General features: G+C 44.4%; 1 protein-coding gene across 1 annotated transcript in view; it reads left to right on the forward strand.

Annotated features, from left to right (window-relative positions):
* Positions 1–21,117, forward strand: part of MAML2 (mastermind like transcriptional coactivator 2) — a 397,337-nt gene that overhangs the window by 252,438 nt on the left and 123,782 nt on the right. The window contains exon 2 of the mRNA XM_043482648.1: positions 11,907–13,430. Coding sequence (XP_043338583.1) covers positions 11,907–13,430 — 1,524 coding nt within the window. The remainder of the gene's footprint in view (positions 1–11,906; positions 13,431–21,117) is intronic.

The raw sequence follows: 21,117 nt of genomic DNA on the forward strand, positions 1-21,117 counted from the left end.
CTCTTACTCCGGGACTTCTCGGCCCAGCGCCCGGCGGCCCCGCCATTGGACGGAGAGCGGCTGAGAGTCGGTCCTGTGGTTTATGAAGCGGGTGTGGCTCACGGCCAGCGGCAGAGGCTCATGGCCGTCCCGTAAACTGGCTCATCGAGTGTTCCCAGGCCGCTGGCTGCCCAGTGAGTCCACTCATCCCCCAGTGAGTTGGAGCTAGTGCTGGAGTGAGCTCCTGTGACGTGAGATGGACAAACGCTCTCTCTTCCCATGGACTCCTTGGAGGCACAAGGAAGTGGAAAGACAGGCAGACCTGAATCAGTGACCAAAGACACTATTAGACAGATCGTGCTAAAATCATTAAAGCAGGAAGAAAGAACGTGAGGGAGACCAGAAGAGGGAGGCCTCACAAGGGAGATGCGTTGACCTTGATCTCGGCCCCTTAGAGTGAAAGCTTCCAGACTGGGCCCTCCAGCTGAGGAGGAGAGTAGCCTCTTGATTGATGGTACTTAATACATTGTACTGCTGAGGAGGACATTTAGAGATTTCCAGAGTATTGTCAACATTGTAGACAAAGCATTTGCTTTGGTTTTTGCTTCAATATATTTTGGGCGAAAAAATGAGTCATGATTAAAGTGTTTCATGCACAAAGTGGTTGGGTTTTTCAGGCTTTTACAGACCCTTCTGTTCATTTTCTGTCAAACACAGAGGGTCCATCTCTGAAAAGTGGCCCTGCAGGCCCCTGCTCTCTGACGATTGTAGCAACTAGTCAGGATGACCAAGGAGATAGTCACCAGGATACTCACACTGGTTACTGCTAAGTAGATCTGGAGTGACAACTGGTTAAGCGAGTAGACAACATGGCAGAATTCGTTGTTCAGTCGCTCAGTCGTGTCCGACTCTTTGCGACCCCATGGGCTGCAGCATGCCAGGCTTCCCTGTCCTTCACTGTCTCCTGAAGTTTGCTCAAACTCATGTCCATTGAGTCAGTGATGCCATCCAACCATCTCATCCTCTGTTGTCCCCTTCTCCTCCTGCCTTCAATCTTTCCCAGCATCAGGGTGTTTTCCAATGAGTCGTTCTTCTCATTAGGTGGCCAAAATATTGGAGCTTCAGCTTAACTGTCAGTACTTCCAAAGAATATTCAGGGTTGATTTCCTTCGGTATTGACTGGTTGGATCTCCTTGCTTGTCTAAGGGACTCTCAAGAGTCTTCTCCAGCACCACAGTTTGAAAGTATCAATTCTTCAGCTCTCAGACTTCTTTATGGCAGAATACTTCTACCTTGAACTTTTTAATTTCATCTCAACATTCCCCTGTTGCTAGACAACAAGTTTTGTTGACCCCATCACTAGCAGTGTAGCAGAATATCATCAATCAATCATATTATTTGCATATCTGGGGGACATTTCCTTGGAAGGGAGAGGGGCTCCTTCCTATCTTTCCAAGCAAAGGCCACTCCCCTCCACAGCTATAATCCTATGCTCCCCTCTGCGGAGCAACCATCACATTGCACTGTTACTTTCCGTTTTATTTCCAGACAGACTGGTACCTTCCTTTTTATTTGTTTGTTTTGTCAGCTCTCGCATGTATTGAGCACTGTGATCCAAAACAAATTTTGCAGGCTCTTTGTGCTCTAAACAAGAACCCTAAGACACTCAGTCTCACAGAACATCTCCTTGGCGCTAAGTAGATATCTGTTGAATGGATGAGTAAGCAAATGTTGTTTTACACATGAGGAGAAGCTCATCTTGTTGCCTTCAGTTTGCCTTTATCTAGCACATGCCTGGCATGTAACAGTCAGGATGGCAGGAAGCATCTCACAGGCTCAGACTCAAGTTCTGTCTCTTCTCCTGGGAAAGAGCCGCCAGCGACGGAGTGCTGTCCTGCGCTATGCGCGCTGCTGGTGCTTTCCGACAAGGCCCCTGCTCGTCCTGAGCGCCCGTCCTACAGTGACGGAAGGGCCTGGTTCACGCTCGGTGAACAGGAGGGGAGCAGCCTTCCTATCCCAGGCTCACTAGCAGCTGAATTCAGCCTCTTGTGAGATCCCACAGCCTCCCATTCACCTAGATAAAACAGGATGTCTGAAATATCATATATCACTTATATGTGGAATCTGAAAAAAATAATACAAATAAACTTATTTACAAGGCAGAAATAAACCCACAGACATAGAAAATAAATTCATGCCTACCAAAAGGAAAGAGAAGAGGGATAAATTAGGAGTTTGGAATTAATATATACACAATGCTGAATATAAAAGAGGTAAACAACAAAGATCTACTGTATAGCACAGGGAACAATATTCAGTATCTTGTAATAACCCATGATGGAAAAGGATCTGCAAAAGAATAGACACGTATGTGTGTATAATTGAATCCCTTTGCTATATACCTGAAATTAATGCATCACTGCGAATCAACTGTATTTCAATTAAAGAGAAAAAAAAACGAGATGGCCACATCTCTGAGTTGCCTCAGAGAGCCTATTTATTGTCCCTCTTCCCTCTGTGAATGTTATGAATTGATAGACTTGAAACATTCTCCAAGGACAAGGGATAAAAGTGTGCAAACTGAAAAATGCCATAATGAAACACCTTCCCTCTGCCCTGTAATGAGGAGTGTGTTTCTGGGGCAATTTCCAGCTCTTCTGGTTACTCTTGTAGAAGTAGCCATGACAATATGAAGGGAGGGAGAAGCATGAAAGCAGGTTTGAATGTGGGACACTTTGGCATTTACCATCTTTAGAAGGACAGTTGACTTGTTTTCTCTACAAAGATCCTGAATTTGCACTTCTCTGGTTTCTATAGAAAATTTTATCTTTGGTTTGATAAAAAAAAAAAAAAAGAACTATTTTATTGACTTAAGTAGTCACATTCCCCAGAGTCTAGACCTTAGGGAACAAAGTTACAGAATTACTTTTCCATATAGTTCTAACATGCTTTCTCTGACACCTTCCACCCCACCAAAAAAAAAAAAAAAAAAGCTTTACTCTAAAGGAGTAAAAATGGAAATTCCTAAAAATCATATAGGAAACATGCCCAACTTCTTTGAGCTGCAGTGGTTTCATGTGTTCATTCACATGGGGCATGGAGTCGAGAAGGAGTCAAGAATTACATGCCAGCTTTGGCATCCGTTCAGGAGGCTCAGCACCCCGTGGAATCCATCATGAAGCTTCACACACCCCTTCACATTTGGTTTATGTGGATGAAAACACGGTTCCGGTTCTCAGGGCTTCTTATTCCTGGACTTCAGGGTTCAGAGGAAAGTGATCACTAAAGCACAGCTCTAGTGGAACCACTAAATTGCTTGTGAATTGGTTAATAAAATAATTACTACAGCCTTCTTAACATTGTTTTACTGCTCAGTAAAGGGTACTGTTAGAAGGGTACAACTTCCCAAGTACTGAGATCATCCAAGAAACTACTCTTTGAACACCTGTAATGTGCCCAGCACTGTGGGTGAGACCAAAAGCAACCAGTCAAATGTAGGACAAGGTGTGTGCGTGCGTGCTAAGTCACTTCAGCCATGTCCAACTCTTGGCAACCCTGTAGGGTCTGTGGGCTGTCAGGCTATCTGTCCATGGGATTCTCCAGGCAGGAATACTGCGGTGGGTCGCCATGCCCTCCTCCAGGGGAATCTTCCCAACCCAGGGACAGAACCCGTGTCTCTTAGATCTCCTGCATTGGCAGCCAGGTTCTTTATCACGAGTGCCACCTGGGAAGTCATAAGACACAGTGTCTGCACTCACAGAGCTTGAAATCTAGCTGGGCAAATCTAATTACTATGTGGACATAAAACAATACCTCAAAATACAGGGGAGCACTAAAGGAGAAGCTCAGAGGTCTTCAACATCCAGATGAGAACTAGGAGCTTTTTGATGTCTTCAGCAGAAGGCTTTAAAATCCCATCTTGTTTGTGTGGGGGCAGGAGAGCCAGGGAAGAATCAGTCTTACCTTCAAGTACTGGGATGAGCTGGAACTGACTGTTTCAGGATCTCAAACATTTTTACTTCAAGAATCAAATCAAGAGTCATAAATTATTGGGGCAGAGGTTGGTTTCCTCATGTTGGTGGTGGTGGTTTAGTCGCTAAGTTGTGTCCTGACTCTTGTGACCCTATGGACTGTAGCCTGCCAGGCTCCTCTGTCCATGGGATTCTCCAGGCAAGAATACTGGAGTGGGTTACCATTTCCTTCTCCAGGGGATCTTCCTGAGCCAGGAATCAAACCCAGGTCTCCCACATTGCAGGCAGATTCTTTACCGACTGAGCTATGAGGGAAGCCCACTTCTCATGTTATCTACCCTCAACCCCATCTCTCATCAGCCGTGAGTAAAATGGCCTGAGCAAAACGTTTACTAGTAATGGGACCAAGATACCCCCTTAAGGACCTAGGCAGTGGTAAATTTAGTTCTCGAATTTATTTCTTGTTGAGAAAGACAGAAATCTACTTAAGGGGAAAAAAAAAAGGTGACCTATGGACTGAATTGTTACCTTTGTGTAGCATATTCCCTGTTTCCAGGGCAGCATGGGAGACAAAGAATGCATTTATTTTGTGGAAAGGGATGGGGGCAGGGAAAGAAACAGAAACCAGAGGATTGTGCAATCATGGCATTCTTAAATCCCTCCAGGAAGTTTATGTTTCGAGTCCTTTGAAAGAGTAGAACACAGCTGTTCAAAAAGGCGAGTTTATCAGGGGGCTGCAGGCCCCATTCCACCGTTGGATTTTTCTTGGCCATTGGCTTCTCGGCACCTCCATCCAAAGCCCTCAGGGCAGGCAGGCCACTGTGTCTGGGCCCTGCCCTGAGCAGGCCTACACCTTCCCCCGTAGAGACCGCAGGCCTCAAATAGCATCGAGGTGTTCAAGTAGAGTCAGAACAAGGATGAGAGTGAAAGGAAACAGGCTACTGGATCTCAGCAAAGGGAAGCAGGGTGAGTCCTGCACGCCACCCAGACAAGACTTGCTGCGTTGAAATCCTTTCCAAAAGAAGTCCCTTCCTCGGATGGCCAGTGAAAGGGGGAGATTGTATGCATCATCTCACACTTTAAACATAGTAATTTTGGGCTGCAGCTTTATTGTACAAAACAAAAAAGTGCCTCTGAGTCCACCTAGGAAAATATAAACATTGGAATGTAGCATTCATGCGACGCCTTTACAAGCTACCACAAGCTTCATCATCTGCATATTTTCTCCCTTGCCAATGATCACTGGATAAGGGATGGTTCGGAACCCTCTCTGCATGCTCAGTAAATCTTTCTGACTGACCAAGTGACCCTTTGTCTCTTCCCTTCCTTCCGTTGGAGCCTTGAGGGCGATTTTCTGAGCTTTCACTGTCAGCTCCAACCAGTGACGACCCCGTTCCCCCTCGCGTCCATCCCTCTGAGCCCCAAATGCCCTTGCCCCTGCCCCGTGCCTGCCATGCGTCTCCGTTCTATCACCCCTTTGTCTTGGCTTTCTGTGCCCCGCGTTGAGAACAATGTTGGCATGTGGTGAATGAAAGGCCAAGAGGAAAGTGAGCAGTCTGGTTACTGATTAAGGAGGAGGAATTTGGAATCAGACCAGGTTGGCCACCCGCCTCCATATTTTTCACTATGTGATGTTAAAGTTAGGAGTGGCCGTTTCTTCACTTGTAAGAGGAAGATCAGAACACATGTGCAGAAAGCTGGGAGATGATTACATGGGACTGTATACAACTCTTGTTTGAAGAGCATGTGTCTTGAAATAAGCATTCAGAATGCAGTAGTTCTCAGGGGAGCGCCTCTGGGGGGCCTTGGACAGTCTTGCTTTCGAAGGCCCCTTCTTCCTTAAAAAAATTTTAAAAATGATATTTTATGACTGTGTTAACATCGAGATAAAGATATTACTAGGGCTTCCCAGGTGGTGCAGTGGTAAAGAACCCACCTGCCAATGAAGGAGATGCAAGACACAGGTTTGATCCCTGGGTCAGGAAGACCCCCTGAAGGAGGGCCTGGCAACCCACTCCAGTATTCTTGCCTGGAGAATCCCATGGACAGAGGAGCCTGGGAGGCTACAGTCCATAGGGTCTCAAAGAGTCAGACACGACTTAAGACAACACAACGCATTATATATTAAAAGATTTCCTCAACCTAAAAGTTCAATTTGTCTTCCATCTTAAATCATTTTCATGGGTCCCTAAGACTACTGTGGTCCCTTGGCCTTGTATCTACGCAGTTTAAGGGGTGCACCATCCTGACTGACAGATTTATTTTGGAATTTCTTTCCTCTGCCGTTTCAATGCTAGTAACTGCTTTCTGAAAACTGTCTGGCCCCTCTGGCCTTCAGGATATACCCTGCCTCTGCCTTACCCCTCCCATCTTCCCAGCCACCTGGAACGTCTACACCGTTGGAGCTCCCAAGTTCCTTCGTCCAGCCACCGTCTTTCTCAATGCAAACCCATGTCTTCACTCTTCTGATTGAGTCTCATTCCCTTAGGACTATTCCTGGCCTGGTGAGGCGGCACTGAATTTTTCTAACAAACTATTTCTCACTGAGGTATTCATGATATGACTCTCTGTGCTCCTTCTCTACTCCTTCTAGAATATCTGCGCTTTGTCACAGAACTTTTTGAGACTCTGTGTCATCATTCCAAGCCAGATATCTGATAGAGGCATTTTAGTCCAGCAAAGAAAATATTTCAGAGCAAAGACTGAGCTTTAAGAATCCCTGAGATTGTATTGTGCCTCTACCTCTATGCATTCACTGGGTCTTGATGACGTAACTGTGATGAGAAGCTTCCACAAGGCAGGACATAGACTGTCTCCCAGTTCTCTTGGTTAAGGGTCATGCCTGATGAAGTCCTAGTGGAATCTCTTTATCCATGGAGATGTCTTCTACATGTCACTGGGGAGGACTTCTGTTCCCCAGCTTAAGTCATCCATCCAGCTATGCTTGGTGGTGACCTTACACCATGTTACATGTGCCTAAAAAACAATTCTAACTCCCTCAGTGTCTGTTATTTTCTGGATTCATTGGGAAAGCATTCTCAGAGTTAACCTTATTTATAAAGGGGGGAACTATGGTCCATAGAAGAGAAAATTTCCTACCTAAAACAGCAAAACAAATTAATGCCAGAATCAGACTAGACCCTGGGCCAGTGTCCTCAATACCCATGTGTGGGCACCGCTTCCCTCTTCAGGGCCTGGGTGCCATTTACTAACCAGCACAGGCTCTGCCGTGGGAATGCTTGGTTTGATTCTGGCCTTTATTGCTTAGTATTTGTGTGACCTAGAAGAGTCATTCAGTCTCAACTGGCTCACCAGTGAAAGGGAAGGGAGAGGGTAGAAATAGTATCAACCTTATAGAGTTGTTGTTGCAAAGATTCTTAGAGTTGTTTGTGAGAATTAAATGAGATTTAATTTAATTTAGCACCATTAACATGCTAAGCCCATACAAAGAGCTTAGCATAAGGCCTAGCACACAGCCCTCAGTAAACGACTTTGTTGTTGTCGCTATTATTACTACTCCTGCTGCTGCTACCACCACTAATTCTATCACTGCCTCTCCAGTCCTGGTAACTTAGAGAAAGTGCTGGAGCTGCTTCCCAGGGTATGTACTGAGCTGCCCGGGGAGTGGCCTGAGCTGTAGGAGAATCTGGAAGAACAGGTTTTTTCAAAGCAGTGGAAAATAAATCAAAGGCAATAACCCAAACCTGGAAAAAGAATGTTTTCCTTTGTTTGTTCTTTACTCAGTGTGAAAAAAAAAACCTTCAAAAAGTAACTTATGCTGAAATAAATCAGCATGGCCACTTTTGAGGCAGCTTGGCTGACTCTCTGCAGTGTGTGCTCTTTCTGACCCCCTGAGGACAGTGACCACTTTCAGTGGGCGCCAGATGTAGTGATGACTGACAGTGTTCTGTGATAATGTTGGCCTCCATCAGGGGAGAGATGACATTAGGAGTCAGGGAAACATGGAGAGACAGCAAAGATGGGGAAAATAAAAGCTCCACAACCAGGGACAAAGCGCACGGTACCCCTTGTTGCAAACTGCTCATCCCCCAGTGTTAGATCTCATGGGACTTATTAGTTCCGGCTCTTGGCTGAAAGTAACAGAAGCCCAACTCATGTTAGCTTAAGGAAAAAGGAGACTTTATTATAAAGATTCCACAGTGTAGCAAGGAAAACAAGGAGAGCGGTAGAGGTGGCCTCGTGTTTAAATCAGGCCCTCAGATGCTCTAAAATTTGTGTCCTTTCTCTCTCCATCATTCTCTTTCCACAGACTTTCTTCCTCTGTGGTTCTGGTTGGTTAATGGTGCAACACTTCACAGGTTTTATAAACAGCCGTGTGTTAAGAGTGTTAGTTGCTCAGTCATGTCCAATTCTTTGTGACCCCGTGAACTGCAGCCTGCCAGGCTCCTCTGTCCATGGAATTCTCCAGACAAGAATACTGGAGGGGGTTACCATTTCCTCCTCCAGGGGATCTTCCTAACCCAGGGATCTAACCTGGGTCTCCCACATTGCAGGCAGTTTCTTTACTGTTTGAGCCAAAGGGAAGCCCATAAATGACCACGCAGTCACCCAAAAAGAGCCTCGCTTCACTTTCTCCAATTTCAAAATCTTCCTGGAAGGAATGATTAGCCCAGCTTGGGTCAGGTTCCTTTTCCTGATTACCCATTAGCAGTGATAAAATGTAAGCACTGGTTATACCAACATGGTACATCCTCTGTAACTATATACACTTATGAGGGGCACAACCTCAGGTAATGGATTAATGAAACAGGTATTGTTGAACTACATGACAAGGAACATATTGTTCACACTCAGCCCTAGACCGTATCCCCACCATTCTCTGGTTCCTCATCCTGTGCTCACTGCCCCCTCCCTCTTACACAAGGCAAACCCTACCTCTAAACAAGCTGACTCCAGCATCAAATAGTGGAAATGACACATGCTTTAGAACTACCCAGTTCAGTTCAGTTCAGTCGCTCAAGTTGTGTCCGACTCTTTGCAACCCCATGAACCACAGCATGCCAGGCCACCCTGTCCATCACCAACACCCGGAATTTACTCAAACTCATGTCCATCGAGTCAGTGATGCCATCCAACCACCTCATCCTCTGTCATCCCCTTCTCCTCCCACCTTCAATCTTTCCCAGCATCAGGGTCTTTTCCAATGAGTCAACTCTTCACATGAGGTGGCCAAAGTACTGGACTTTCAGCTTCAGCATCAGTCTTTCCAATGAACACCCAGGACTGATGTCCTTTAGGATGGACTGGTTGGATCTCCTTGCAGTCCAAGGGACTGTCAAGAGTCTCTCCAACACCACAGTTCAAAAGCATCAATTCTTCAGCGCTCAGCTTTCTTCACAGTCCAACTCTCACATCCATACATGACCACTGGAAAAACCATAGCCTTGACTAGATGGACCTTTGTTGGCAAAGTGATGTCTCTGCTTTTTAAATATGCTATCTAGGTTGGTCATAACTTTCCTTCCAAGGAGCAAGCGTCTTTTAATTTCATGGCTGCAGTCACCATCTGCAGTGATTTTGGAGCCCAAGAAAATAAAGTCTGTCACTGTTTCCACATCTATTTGCTGTGCGACACTGGGCAACTTACTTAGCCTCCCTGAGCCTTGGTTTCCTTACCTATGAAGTAAAGCATATTTAATGGGGTTGTTGTAAATAGTAAGGAAAATAAAATAATCATAATTTAAACACTTGGCACGTAATAGTTGTTCAGTTCAGTTCAGTCACTCAGTCATGTCTGACACTTTGCAACCCCACGGACTGCAGCACACCAGGCCTCCCTGCCCATCACCAACTCCCAGAGTTTACTCAGATTCATGTCCATTGAGTCGGTGATGCCATTCAACCATCTTATCCTCTGTCATCCCCTTCTCCTCCCACCTTCAATCTTTCCCAGCATCAGGGGCTTTTCAAATGAGTCAGTTCTTTGCATCAGGTGGCTAAAGTAATAGGTGCTCATAATTAAAATATTAAATATTTTAAAATATTTAAAATATTTAAAATTTTTTTTAAATTAAAAATATTAAAAATATAAATATTTTTTAAAATATTAAAAATTAAAGAGTAATAATTAAAATATTAATTTCACTTTCTAATTAAGTTACCTGGAAATCTTCAGGGGGGTGGAGGAGTGATGGTAAGAGAAAAGGGAGGACGAGAGAAGTGATAGAATTTTTTATCTGGGAAGTGTCCTTCTGCCTCAGGTAATTTCTGGTTATCCTGAGCAAACAGAAATAATTGAAGTGGTTCAGCTGCACTGGGAAAGCCACATTTTGCTACATATAGCCTCCCACTTTAGAGGCAAAGCAACAAGCATCTCAAGATCAATCTGTATATTTTATGTTTCTTATTAATTTACTGGTTCTTAAATCTCTCTATATAATGTCTGAAGTTAATGGAATACAGTCTAATCACTGAATGAGTGACTGAAGTCCTTTGATATTTTGTTGCTGTTTAGAGAGATGCTCCTCTCTGAGAATATAATAAGCCATATTTTTTATAAAATATACTTTATTGAGTTCTTATTTTGGTAAAGTGAAAGTGAAAGTGAAGTCGCTCAGCCGTGTCCAACTCTTTGCAACCCCATGGACTGTAGCCTACCAGGATCCTCAGTCCATGGGATTTTCCAGGCAAGAGTACTGGAGTGGGTTGCCATTTCCTTCTCCAGGGGATGGCCTGTCCAAATGTTTGCATGTCTCATGTCTTTCTTTTTTGGTAATTGTTTTGGTTTTTTGTTTAAACTTATTTATTTTAAATTGGAGGATAATGGCTTTGCACCATTGTGTTGGTTTCTGCATGTACCAACTCGAATCAGCCATAGGTATATGTATGTCCCATCCCTTGTGAACCTCCCTCCCACCTCCCAACCCATCTCACCCCTCTGGGTTATCACAGAGCACTGCATTTGAGTTCCCAGTACAAGTTTGTGGACACAGAGTGGGGAGGAGAGGGTAGGACGAATTGAAAGAGTAGCACTGAAACATATACAATACCAAACGTAAAATTAGATAGCCAGTGTCTCATGTCTTTCTATGAGTTAAGTGGTCCTGTGCCCATTTTCCAGGTAAGGAAATTGAGGCTTGGAGAAGTCAAGAGCCAGAATCACTTAGCGCTCAGTGACAGATTGGGATTTGAGCTCACCTTAACTAGTTCCAGAGCCTGAGTACTTAACCATCATGCAGTACTGCCTCTCTACACCTCGGCTTTGGCTAAAAGACTTACAGACAGGCCACATGAAAAATGAATCCCCAGGAAAATCCGTGCTTAGAGGGTTTCAGATGATAAGTGATAATCCCATAGATGCCATGCACCCACACAGTGTTGCTACAGGGGCTTGAATGCAAAGCCGCAGAATCATAGGAAGAAAAATAGTTAAACAACAGAGAGATTGTCTCCTTAGACAAGGCAAACATTCTAATTACTCACTTAGAAGATAAGAGTGGTGAAGGGATTGAATCTGTGCAAAAGAAACTGGAAATTGGGTCTCAGCTTTAGACTCTGTGCTGTTTCCCATCTTGGTCAAAATTATGCTCAGTCCAGTGGCCTGTGTCTGTGTGAGTTGTGTGTGCATGCGTGTGGAATAGTTTGGCCTGTTGCAGAAAACAGCACCACTTTGGTGATTAACCATAGGTATTATCAATAACTCCCGATGACATGTGATGGATTCTTCACCCACTGACCAGGGTACCAATCATGGGAACCTCTGTGACCTCCCACCCTTCGTTGGCATGCTCCTCCAGGAACATTTTGCCCTGTCTGTGCTACTGTTAAGTTTCCTTATCTTCCACACTGGGCCGCATTTTTGCTTTTCTTTTTGAATTCATCCTGCACATGTGTAAATGTAAGAACATTCAAATATTCTGTCTCCTTTGACTACACACATACCTGGGTTAATATCTCATGCTCTGTTTTTTTTTGTATTCCCCATCTGTCTTTCAGCTCCAGGGTTCCTTGAAAAGAAAACAGATCGTTAACCTGTCTCCTGCCAACAGCAAGAGGCCCAATGGCTTTGTCGACAACTCGTTTCTTGATATCAAAAGAATCCGTGTCAGTGAAAATCTCGCTGCAGGACCAGGGGGCCTCCCAGTAAATAATGGACAAAGTCAGATGATGTCGGGGACCTTGCCCATGAGCCAAGCACCCCTGAGAAAGACTGCCACGCTGCCGCCCCCTCCTACCCACTCTCCTGGAAATGGTCTGTTCAACATGGGCTTAAAGGAAGTGAAGAAGGAGCCTGGAGAAACGCTGTCTTGCAGCAAGCACGGGGATGGCCAAGTGACCCAGGAGAATATTTTCTCTAACAGGTACGGAGATGATCCCGGGGAGCAGCTGATGGATCCCGAACTGCAGGAGCTGTTTAACGAACTGACCAATATATCTGTGCCTCCCATGAGTGACCTTGAGCTGGAGAACATGATCAATGCCACCATAAAGCAGGATGACCCGTTTAACATCGACTTGGGTCAGCAGAGCCAGAGGAGCACTCCCCGGCCGTCCTTGCCCCTGGAGAAGACGGTGATCAAAAGCGAATACTCCCCTGGCCTGACCCAGGGCCCTTCGGGCTCCCCGCAGTTGAGGCCCTCATCCGCCGGGCCCCCGTTCTCCATGGCCAGCTCGGGCCTCTCCGCTTCATCCCCGATCCCGTCGGTCCCCCAGAGCCAGGCGCAGCCCCCGCCGGCCTCCGGAGCGGCCCGGGCCCTGCCCAGCTGGCAGGAAGTGTCCCACGCTCAGCAGCTCAAACAGATTGCCGCCAACCGGCAGCAGCACGTCCGGATGCACCAGCACCAGCAGCAGCAGCAGCCCGCCAGCTGGCCAGCCTTGCCCTCCTCGGCAGGGCCCTCCCCAGGTCCCTTCGGGCAGGAGAAGATCCCCAGCCCGTCCTTCGGCCAGCAGCCGTTCAGCCCCCAGAGCACCACCATGCCGGGGGTCGCGGGCGGCGGCAACCCGTCGAAGGTCATGGCGAACTACCTGTACAAGGCCAGCCCCTCGGCCCAGGGGGGGCCGCTGGACGTGCTCCTGCAACCCAAGCCGCAGGACCTCAGCCGGAGCTTTCTGAGCACCCCGCACCCGGCCATGGAGCCCCGGCACGGCAGCACCAAGCCTTTGTTCCATTTCAACTCGGATCAAGCCAACCAGCAGATGCCTTCCGTGTTGCCTTCCCAGAGCAAGCCTTCACTCTTGCATTACACCCAGCAGCAGCCGCAGCAGAGCTCCGTCACGGTTCAGCCGCAGCAGCCGCAGCCGCAACCGCAGCAGCAGCCGCCGCCGCCGCCGCCTCCGCCGCCGCAGCAGCCTCAGCCGCAGCCGACCGCGCAGCAGCCAGCGGCCCAGCCCACCCAGTCGCTCTCGAACCAGCCCTTGCTGAGGGCCCCGTTACCACTGCAGCAAAAGATCCTCCTGCAGAAGATGCAGAATCAGCCTATCACGGGACTGGGGTACCAAGTCTCCCCGCAGCACAGGCAGGTAAGGGCCGCGCCCCTCCCCACCCAGAGTCCCCCAAAGCTCGCTCTGCATGCTCTGGTTACCGCTGTGCTCCTGTCAGGACAGAATCAAGACCCCAGAGACAGCAGTGGTCCTGACAGATGCCTCTGAAGGCCTCCTGACGGTTCCCTTGAGGCGTCCGGAGGCAAGAGCATCGTCCACTGTCCCTGGGGTCTGCTCTTGCTTGTTAAGAGTGTCGCCTGAGGATCAGTGCCTTTAGTGGCATGTCCGGTTGGCAGTAATCTTCTGATAATGCCCATGCCTGGTGCCTATTCATTCAGTCGATAAATCGGTCATTAAGTCAACATGCGTGTTCCGAGTCCCTGCCGTGTTTATGATGTAGTGATTATGCTGAGTACTGAAATAAGGCCAGACGTGATATTAAGAGTGTTGAATGACAAATATCCACCCACACCAACCCACTGAGATGTCTAAATGTCCAACCCATCATAGTAGATCCTGCTGTGACTCCACGCTTGTGCATAAGGCTTGAGTACCCCCCTCAAGTAAGACGTGTTCTCTGTCTTCAAGTTCAGTCTGGAGAGGGCGACAGGCTTTTAAAACAATCATCTTAATACTGAGTGGAAAGGATAATGATATATGGAGCACGAAGGCTGGGTATTTACCGAGCAGGGGGACATCAGGGAAGATTGCTGGAGAAAGTAATGTGTGAGTTAATGTTAAAGGGTAAAATTGTCATGACTACAAACAGAAAAAAAAAAAAAAGGCTGTGGTTACCTTATATCCTGCGGTTAACATAAAGCGGAGATCTTATTCTGCCCCAAACAGGAATCGTGTGAGGAGATAGCTCTGTCTCCAGAGCACTGGTGAATCAGAGCTGCTCCCCAGGGAATTTGAAAGGAAAAAATCCTTCCTGGAATAAGTGAAGGGAGGAAGGAAGGAAGGAAGTCAGGAAGGGAGACTGGATGTTGCTTTGTGCATGTAATTTGACAGGTCTCTGTTAGTGTCCAAGCACAAAGACAGCATGTGACATGTCAAAACAATATGTCAGGACAGTGTGACGGCGCAGAGCCTCATTCCAATCACATTCCTCGAGTCGTTTGTGCGGCTGCTGCCCAGAACAGAATGCCACCGGCCGCACAGACCGCGGCCAAGCTAACCTTCGCCCTAGATACACGCCAGGAGGAAGCCAGACCCAGCCAGATTCAAGAGCTGTGTCCCACAGAAAGCTCTCGGTTCTTAACCGCCTACATCGTAGATTGTGAAGAATGGGCTTGGAGTAGAGTGCTGTGTATACTTTACAAAGTTCCATTTTTAACATGGGTAATTTTGGGATCATTTGAAAACAAACAGTATTGTGGAATTACTTTCTAATATTATGTGTAGCCATTTTGCTGTGACTGAATCTGGGTTTAAATTCTTACTCGGATAGTCTAGCTGTATGAACCTCAATCAAATCAGTGAACCTCTGTCAGCCTTAGTTTTCTCACCTGTAAATGAGGGTAATAATGTATATCCTAGGATTTGGGGAGAACAGGTGATAGCTTTCTTAGACCAGCATCTAGAATAAAGTTGGCTACTACTGTGCTTATCATGGAAAAGGCCTTATATGATATCAAAATATTTTTAACAAGCATTACTTTTATGTAGGAGATCCCTTGGAGTAAGTCTCAGATTTTAACATAAGCAGTACTCGAGGAATAAAAGAGAACTTAGTTCTGTCTAGCACTATGGTGAGTGGATAATGATTTACCTTTCCTGGGCCTGGACTTCTGACTGTAAAAGTGGAAATAATAAATAATGAGATATTACTAAGAGTCATGATTTATTGACTACTTAGGACTAACATGACTTCAGTCTCCCTTACTGGTATCTCATTTACTCATATAAAGTAATTACCATTATTCTCATGTTACAGGTGAGACAGTTGAGGCTCAGAGAAGTTAAGTAAGTTTTCCAAAGTTACGCGGATAACAAGTAGCAGAGGCATGATTCTAATGGTCTACTTTGAAGGCTGTACTTTCAGCCATGAGGCTGTACCACTCACAAGTAGGATTTGCTTGGAAATGAGTTTGTAGATCATTGTGAAATTCTCAAAAGAAATATTTCTTATAATACTGAGCCATATTTACATAATCTACATAGTAAATTAAGTTTGGGGGGTAGTAAAGTCTCATCTTGAATTACCTTCAGAGTTGTTAAAGAAAAAAAATCAAAAAATATCTGTGTGACCTTTGACCTTCCTGAGAATGAGCATTACGGAGCTTAACCAAAATAAACAATGTGCAACAGGAAATATAGCTCTTTGGTGCCCCATCAGCCCTTCTTTGGGAGCCTTCCTGCCACCTCCAACATCCTCTGTCCTGTTTCCGCCTCCATCGCTCATGTCAACAACTGTCCACCACATTTCTGACTCCTTGGCCTCCACCCCAGCTCCCCAGGGCCCAAGCACCCCAATGGGTGCTAATGGACAAACTAACAAGCATCTTCCAGTGTGTTAGATAGTTCTTTACTTTTCCTGGTACATGCGACACTTATGATGCCAAGATAATTTTCATCTTCATAAGGACCTCAGGGAGCAGACATGGTGGGGGACATTGGCTGGCAGGCAGTGGCTCTCCATTCAAAGCCTAATCCTCAACCTTATCAGTTGAACTGTATTGTCCCTTCCGACTCAACAGTTTGATGAAGTATGACTCAAGTGTCCTGTGTCTGAGCTGTGAGCAAGTGTATCACAGCTCTGTAGTCAAATGTCACCCTTTTGAAAGCATTCACGTCTAGAGGGGTTGGGCCCATTCTCATCATGGTGCTGTTACAGTTGCAGAGTTTTTTCCCAGGGATTGTCTTCAAAGCTTTTAGCACATCAAGGAGATTATTATCAATACAGTAATATTCATCTTGTCAGGGTTATTTTTTAAAACAGTCAAACTGAGTGTTGCTACATTGGGTCCAAAAAAACAAAGAATAGCTACAGTATGATGGAACTGCATCGCAAATTTTCTTTGTGAACTTTCTCTGAAGATAATAAAGAAGTAAATGAGTTGCTTCCCAAGATGATCATTTTGAGAAGTGATTTTCACTTGGATGTACATATTTCTAGGTTTTTCCATTTTTATTGTCTCATCTAGTATGTTGCCAAGTATTCTCAACTCCGAGAGGGTAGTTTTAACTCTGCCATTCATAGCAGAGAGTAGAGATCTGTGTTCTCATTTCAAATTAGCCAAATCTCTGATACTCATGACCAAAGTTATGGGCAAGCAGGGATTGGAAATTAAACAGTTCTTATGTTTATCAACTAAAGAATCCTGAACAAAAATAGTAGTCATGGATTTTTTTTTTTTTTTTTTTCCTGCTTGTCATACTTACTTTGTGTCAAACACAGGAAGATTTACTAATGAGATATGCTAATTGGGACACTCTAGCTCGGGAATGGTGGAAATCTCGGCTCTCTGCTACAAAATAGTAGATTGAATTTGTTGATCATTTGTTTAGAATTTACCCAGTAGGCTAGGCAAAGATGACCTTCTCTTCAGCCTCAGAACTCTGAACCCACACAGGGCTGCATGCTCAGGCAGAGGCTGAAATTGAGGGGTTCATATGTCCTTCTCTCTTTATTGGGTACCCTGTTCTCCTAGATGTGAATGACACCCAAGAGTTGGATACAGCATAATCGAATTGTTGGGAGACATTTTTATCATTCCATGCCTGGAGTGGTTTTAAGTAATCCATTCCCTGGAGGCTGGGAGAACAAATGGTATTTGGTGTTTCACAAAATGTCTTCAGCAACTCTGTCTTGCTGATGTTTGGGGCTTGGCAAATGGAAATCCCTCCTGGCAATAATTTTCTTCTTTTTCCTATTGGAAGGTTATGGGAGAGGGCAGGAGAGGGGTGTAGTGCATGCAGTTCTGATTTATCTTCAAGTCACTGAATACTTGCTTTAAGGTGTAAGAGAATTATTGGTTGACCAGGGCTCATGAGAGTTCAATTCAAAGCCTTAACCTCTTCAACTAGAATACAGTCTTTTTCAGAGCTATATAATCAGACACTTGAAAGTGTGAATTTTTTTTTTCTAACATTAGAGCCATGAAACTCGAGTGGATTCTATATTTGGTTTAGAATTTTCCCATCTCTAAAAATTCTGAGAGGGAAGGCAGCCAGTGAATGGATGGTTTGTTATGACCAAAACATAAATTTGTACATTTCCTTTTTAGTTTAAAGCCAAGTTCTTCGATCATATATTAGGAACCTCAACCCACTCTCTCTACCTAGCCAAGTTTATCCTTCAGTACTCTATATATCAACCATTGGCATAAATCAAGCAGTGTTCTCCTCCCCTCATCTTTAAGTTAGTCTTGGGTGTAGCTGATCTTAAAGATGAACACTCAAAAGATTGTTTCCCAATTGGCCTAGCTGACGTTGGAGCATTCTCTCGTGTACTGACAATGCTTCTGAATCCTTTTAATTGCCCAGAGAAAGTTCCAGAGAAGAAATAGAACCTTCAATCAATTGGGAATGCCTTTTCTAGTAGGAGAATATGAATTCATAGTTCTACAACAATATAACATTCAGTTCACCCCTTTGCTGGGGGTAGAGGTTGGTTAAAGTGTCAGTCAGTTAGGCTAGTGCCGGGGTTTGGTTTTAGGGGCCAGAATCAAGTGAGGGGAAGTCAGGAGCATGAAGGGCCAAAGACAGAACCTAGCCAAAATCCTAAAAATGCTGGCAAACAAGATTAGTCAGTATACTCAGAATCCAGGAGTGAATTTGAAAGATGGTAACAAACTCATGATTTCACAAGTGACCTAAAATCTAGGCTTGAAATTAGGATAGAGACTTGGGAGATAAGTCTAAGTGGTCATCACAAATGACCCTCAACCATTTGATGATTTCCATTATGACTTACCTTGGCTGGGTTAGGCTGGCAAAAGGAAAAAGAGCTGGTGCAAATGTTGCCCGTGGCAGGCAAGGAGCATTATTTTTATATTTTCATTTTATCTTTGATAGTACATCACTTATGTTTACAAAGGAAGCAAAACCTGTTTTTGATGCCCCATGAAACTAGGGCTAAGGCCAGAATCCAGAGTAAATTTCCAGACACACATGTTAATATAATCTGTACTGAAAACTCTTGACCGGCAAAATTAGCAGAAGAGATTTTGCTCGTATACTATTGGTGTTCATTGGTTTATTTTAACAAGAGTACCACCTCTGTGCCATTTATAAATCATCCAAATGGTTGTTGTTCAGTCACTCAGTCGTGTCTGACTCATTGTGACCCCATGGACTACAGCACTCCAGGCTTCCCTGTCCTTCACCATCCAAATGGTAGATATTATTAATCTTTTTTTTAATATCAGTAAGTGAGTACACTGAGGCTTAGAGAGGTTAAATAACTTGCTTAGAGTTAGTCAGTAACTCATCTGATTTTAAGCCTAGTGATAAACACCATGCTGCCTAAGGAAATAGCTATAGGTGGTCTGAGTTGTGCTAACAGGGTCTTTCTTTGTGGTATCTGTTTGACATTTCACTGTTGTCTACATTCTCAGTTTTTTTCTACATCAGGCAAAATTTGAGCTAGTTTTGTTGCAGTTGCCTTATCCCAATCTACAGATCTCTAATCTCCTGTTTGCCCAACCTGGAGCCAAGAACTAAAGATTCTAAGCTAAATTGAGTACAGTTCTAGTCTTCACTCTAGCAATAGCTATATTCATTCATTCAAAAAAATATTTGTTGAGTCCCTACTCTCTATCAGTAGTATTTACTGATACTACAACTGAGAAAAAAGATGAAGGTGTGATGTAGTAAGGGAGAAAATAAAATATTTTAAGTTTTAAAAAATTAAAATATCAGAGAGTGTTTTCAAGTTGCTCTATTTTCATCATACTGTGGACTTACTCCTGCTTCTGTTACTAGGCTGATTTGTTGCCAGGCTTACTGGTACCTCTGATCCCTGATAAAAATGGGAAAAACCCAAGGGAGTGGTATGTGATTTAGTTTGCAAAGCAAAAAATCCAAAGGCTTTGTTAGATTTTTGAACTGATAAAGAAAATTTAATCACTCTCTTTTCCTTTAACATGATCCATCAAGATTTCAGAAACTGTTCAGGGTCACAGAGTTTTACAAGAGGGTGAAACCATAATTTTTGCATGTATTCATTCATTCATATGATGAAAATTTATTGAGAATCTACAGTGTGTCTGGAATTGAAAACTAAAAGCTTAAGTGATCCAAAGAACCCTCATTGCATTCATCTAAAAATCAGGAAGGCATGGTTCCTCTCCTCAGTGAGTTTTTAATCAGAAGGAGACATCTGTCCCTAATACTATTGGGTTCCCATTGGGTACACCTACTATCTCATCGTCATCCTGAAATCCACTTTATGTAGTAACTGAGCACAAATCATCTGGGCTTTTTCCCAAGTTTTCAAGTTCAACTTTGAGCATAATATTTTAACCTTTCATAAACTAGAACTCTGCTGGATATTCCACTTTCATTCATATTTCACCGTATCATCCTAGTATGCAATAGCTTGGATCACAATAAAGTGAATTGGTATAAAGCAACAATTAACTCTTGATTCCCTCCATGAAGAAATAAACATAGTAGCAAGAAGAGTATGTTGGCCTTGGAATCATAATACATAGGGTTTAAATCCATCGTTAGGGGAATGGCTTCTATTATTCTCATTTCAAGGTCTTTGTCCATGGCTTGCATCAGTCCATAAGAGCTATGCATTTAAAGCATTAGTGGTAATTTAGCCTGTTGAATACCAAGTTTCTAACTAGGGAAAAAGGGGGTATGAGGTTAAGAAATAGATTTGATCCTGGAGATGGAAATGCAAGAGGGTTAATGGAAAATCTGACAGATATTTAACTGTAATGTGCATTAATGTAAGTGACTCAAACAATCCCCTTTGCACCAGTTCTAATTAGTTTTGCCTTTTCTAATCAGATGTCAAGTCTTATCAGTTCGGTATAGGGGGGTGGTGTGGATTCTTCTTGTGAAATCAAAAGGAAGCCAAAACCTGTTTAGCCTGCGCACCAGTCAGTAAATGTTCCTATTCATGGTTAATTAAAGTCAGGCACAAAGACTTGAGATTCAGAAGGTGCTTACAATAAGTTCTAGGTTTAAAACGAAAGACCACATAAATATTTAGACTTCTCGGATCAGAGAGATGTGATGTGAGTGAATCATCTTACTCTTTTATTAATACATTGTGGTGCAAGCAAGGAAGATTCAACCTACACGCACAGAGCCCAGGCAGCTCTCTGGATGCTAATTAGAGAACTCTGGATGAATATTTGTATTTTATACAATGAATCTGAACAATAAAGTGGCACCTTCTTTAGAGCAGAATAGAGGGAGGCCAGTGAGTATTCTCCAGTGCATTCGGCAAAAATCAAGTTTCAAGGTCCCTGGGGATGGCAGGATGGAGGTAATTGACCTGTTTCCCTTTCTTTCTACTGCTGATTCCCCTCCACCATGAATCACTGGCATTTTCCACAGTTTGCTTTTCACAGGAGCTTAAGTCCAGCTCCACCTTTAGGAAACATGAACTTCATAAACAAGGAGCTTTTCTGGCCCTGCACCCTGCGGCCCACACATCTTTGGCTCACATCTCGACTTTGTGTCTCTGAGTCTTTGTCGAGTCCCCTCTGCCTTTGTCTGTACCGTCTCCTGTTTCACTCTTTAGGAACAGACCAATTCTGAA

The sequence above is a fragment of the Cervus canadensis genome, chromosome 11 (assembly GCF_019320065.1).
Source record: "Cervus canadensis isolate Bull #8, Minnesota chromosome 11, ASM1932006v1, whole genome shotgun sequence".
Taxonomy (NCBI): Eukaryota; Metazoa; Chordata; class Mammalia; order Artiodactyla; family Cervidae; genus Cervus; species Cervus canadensis.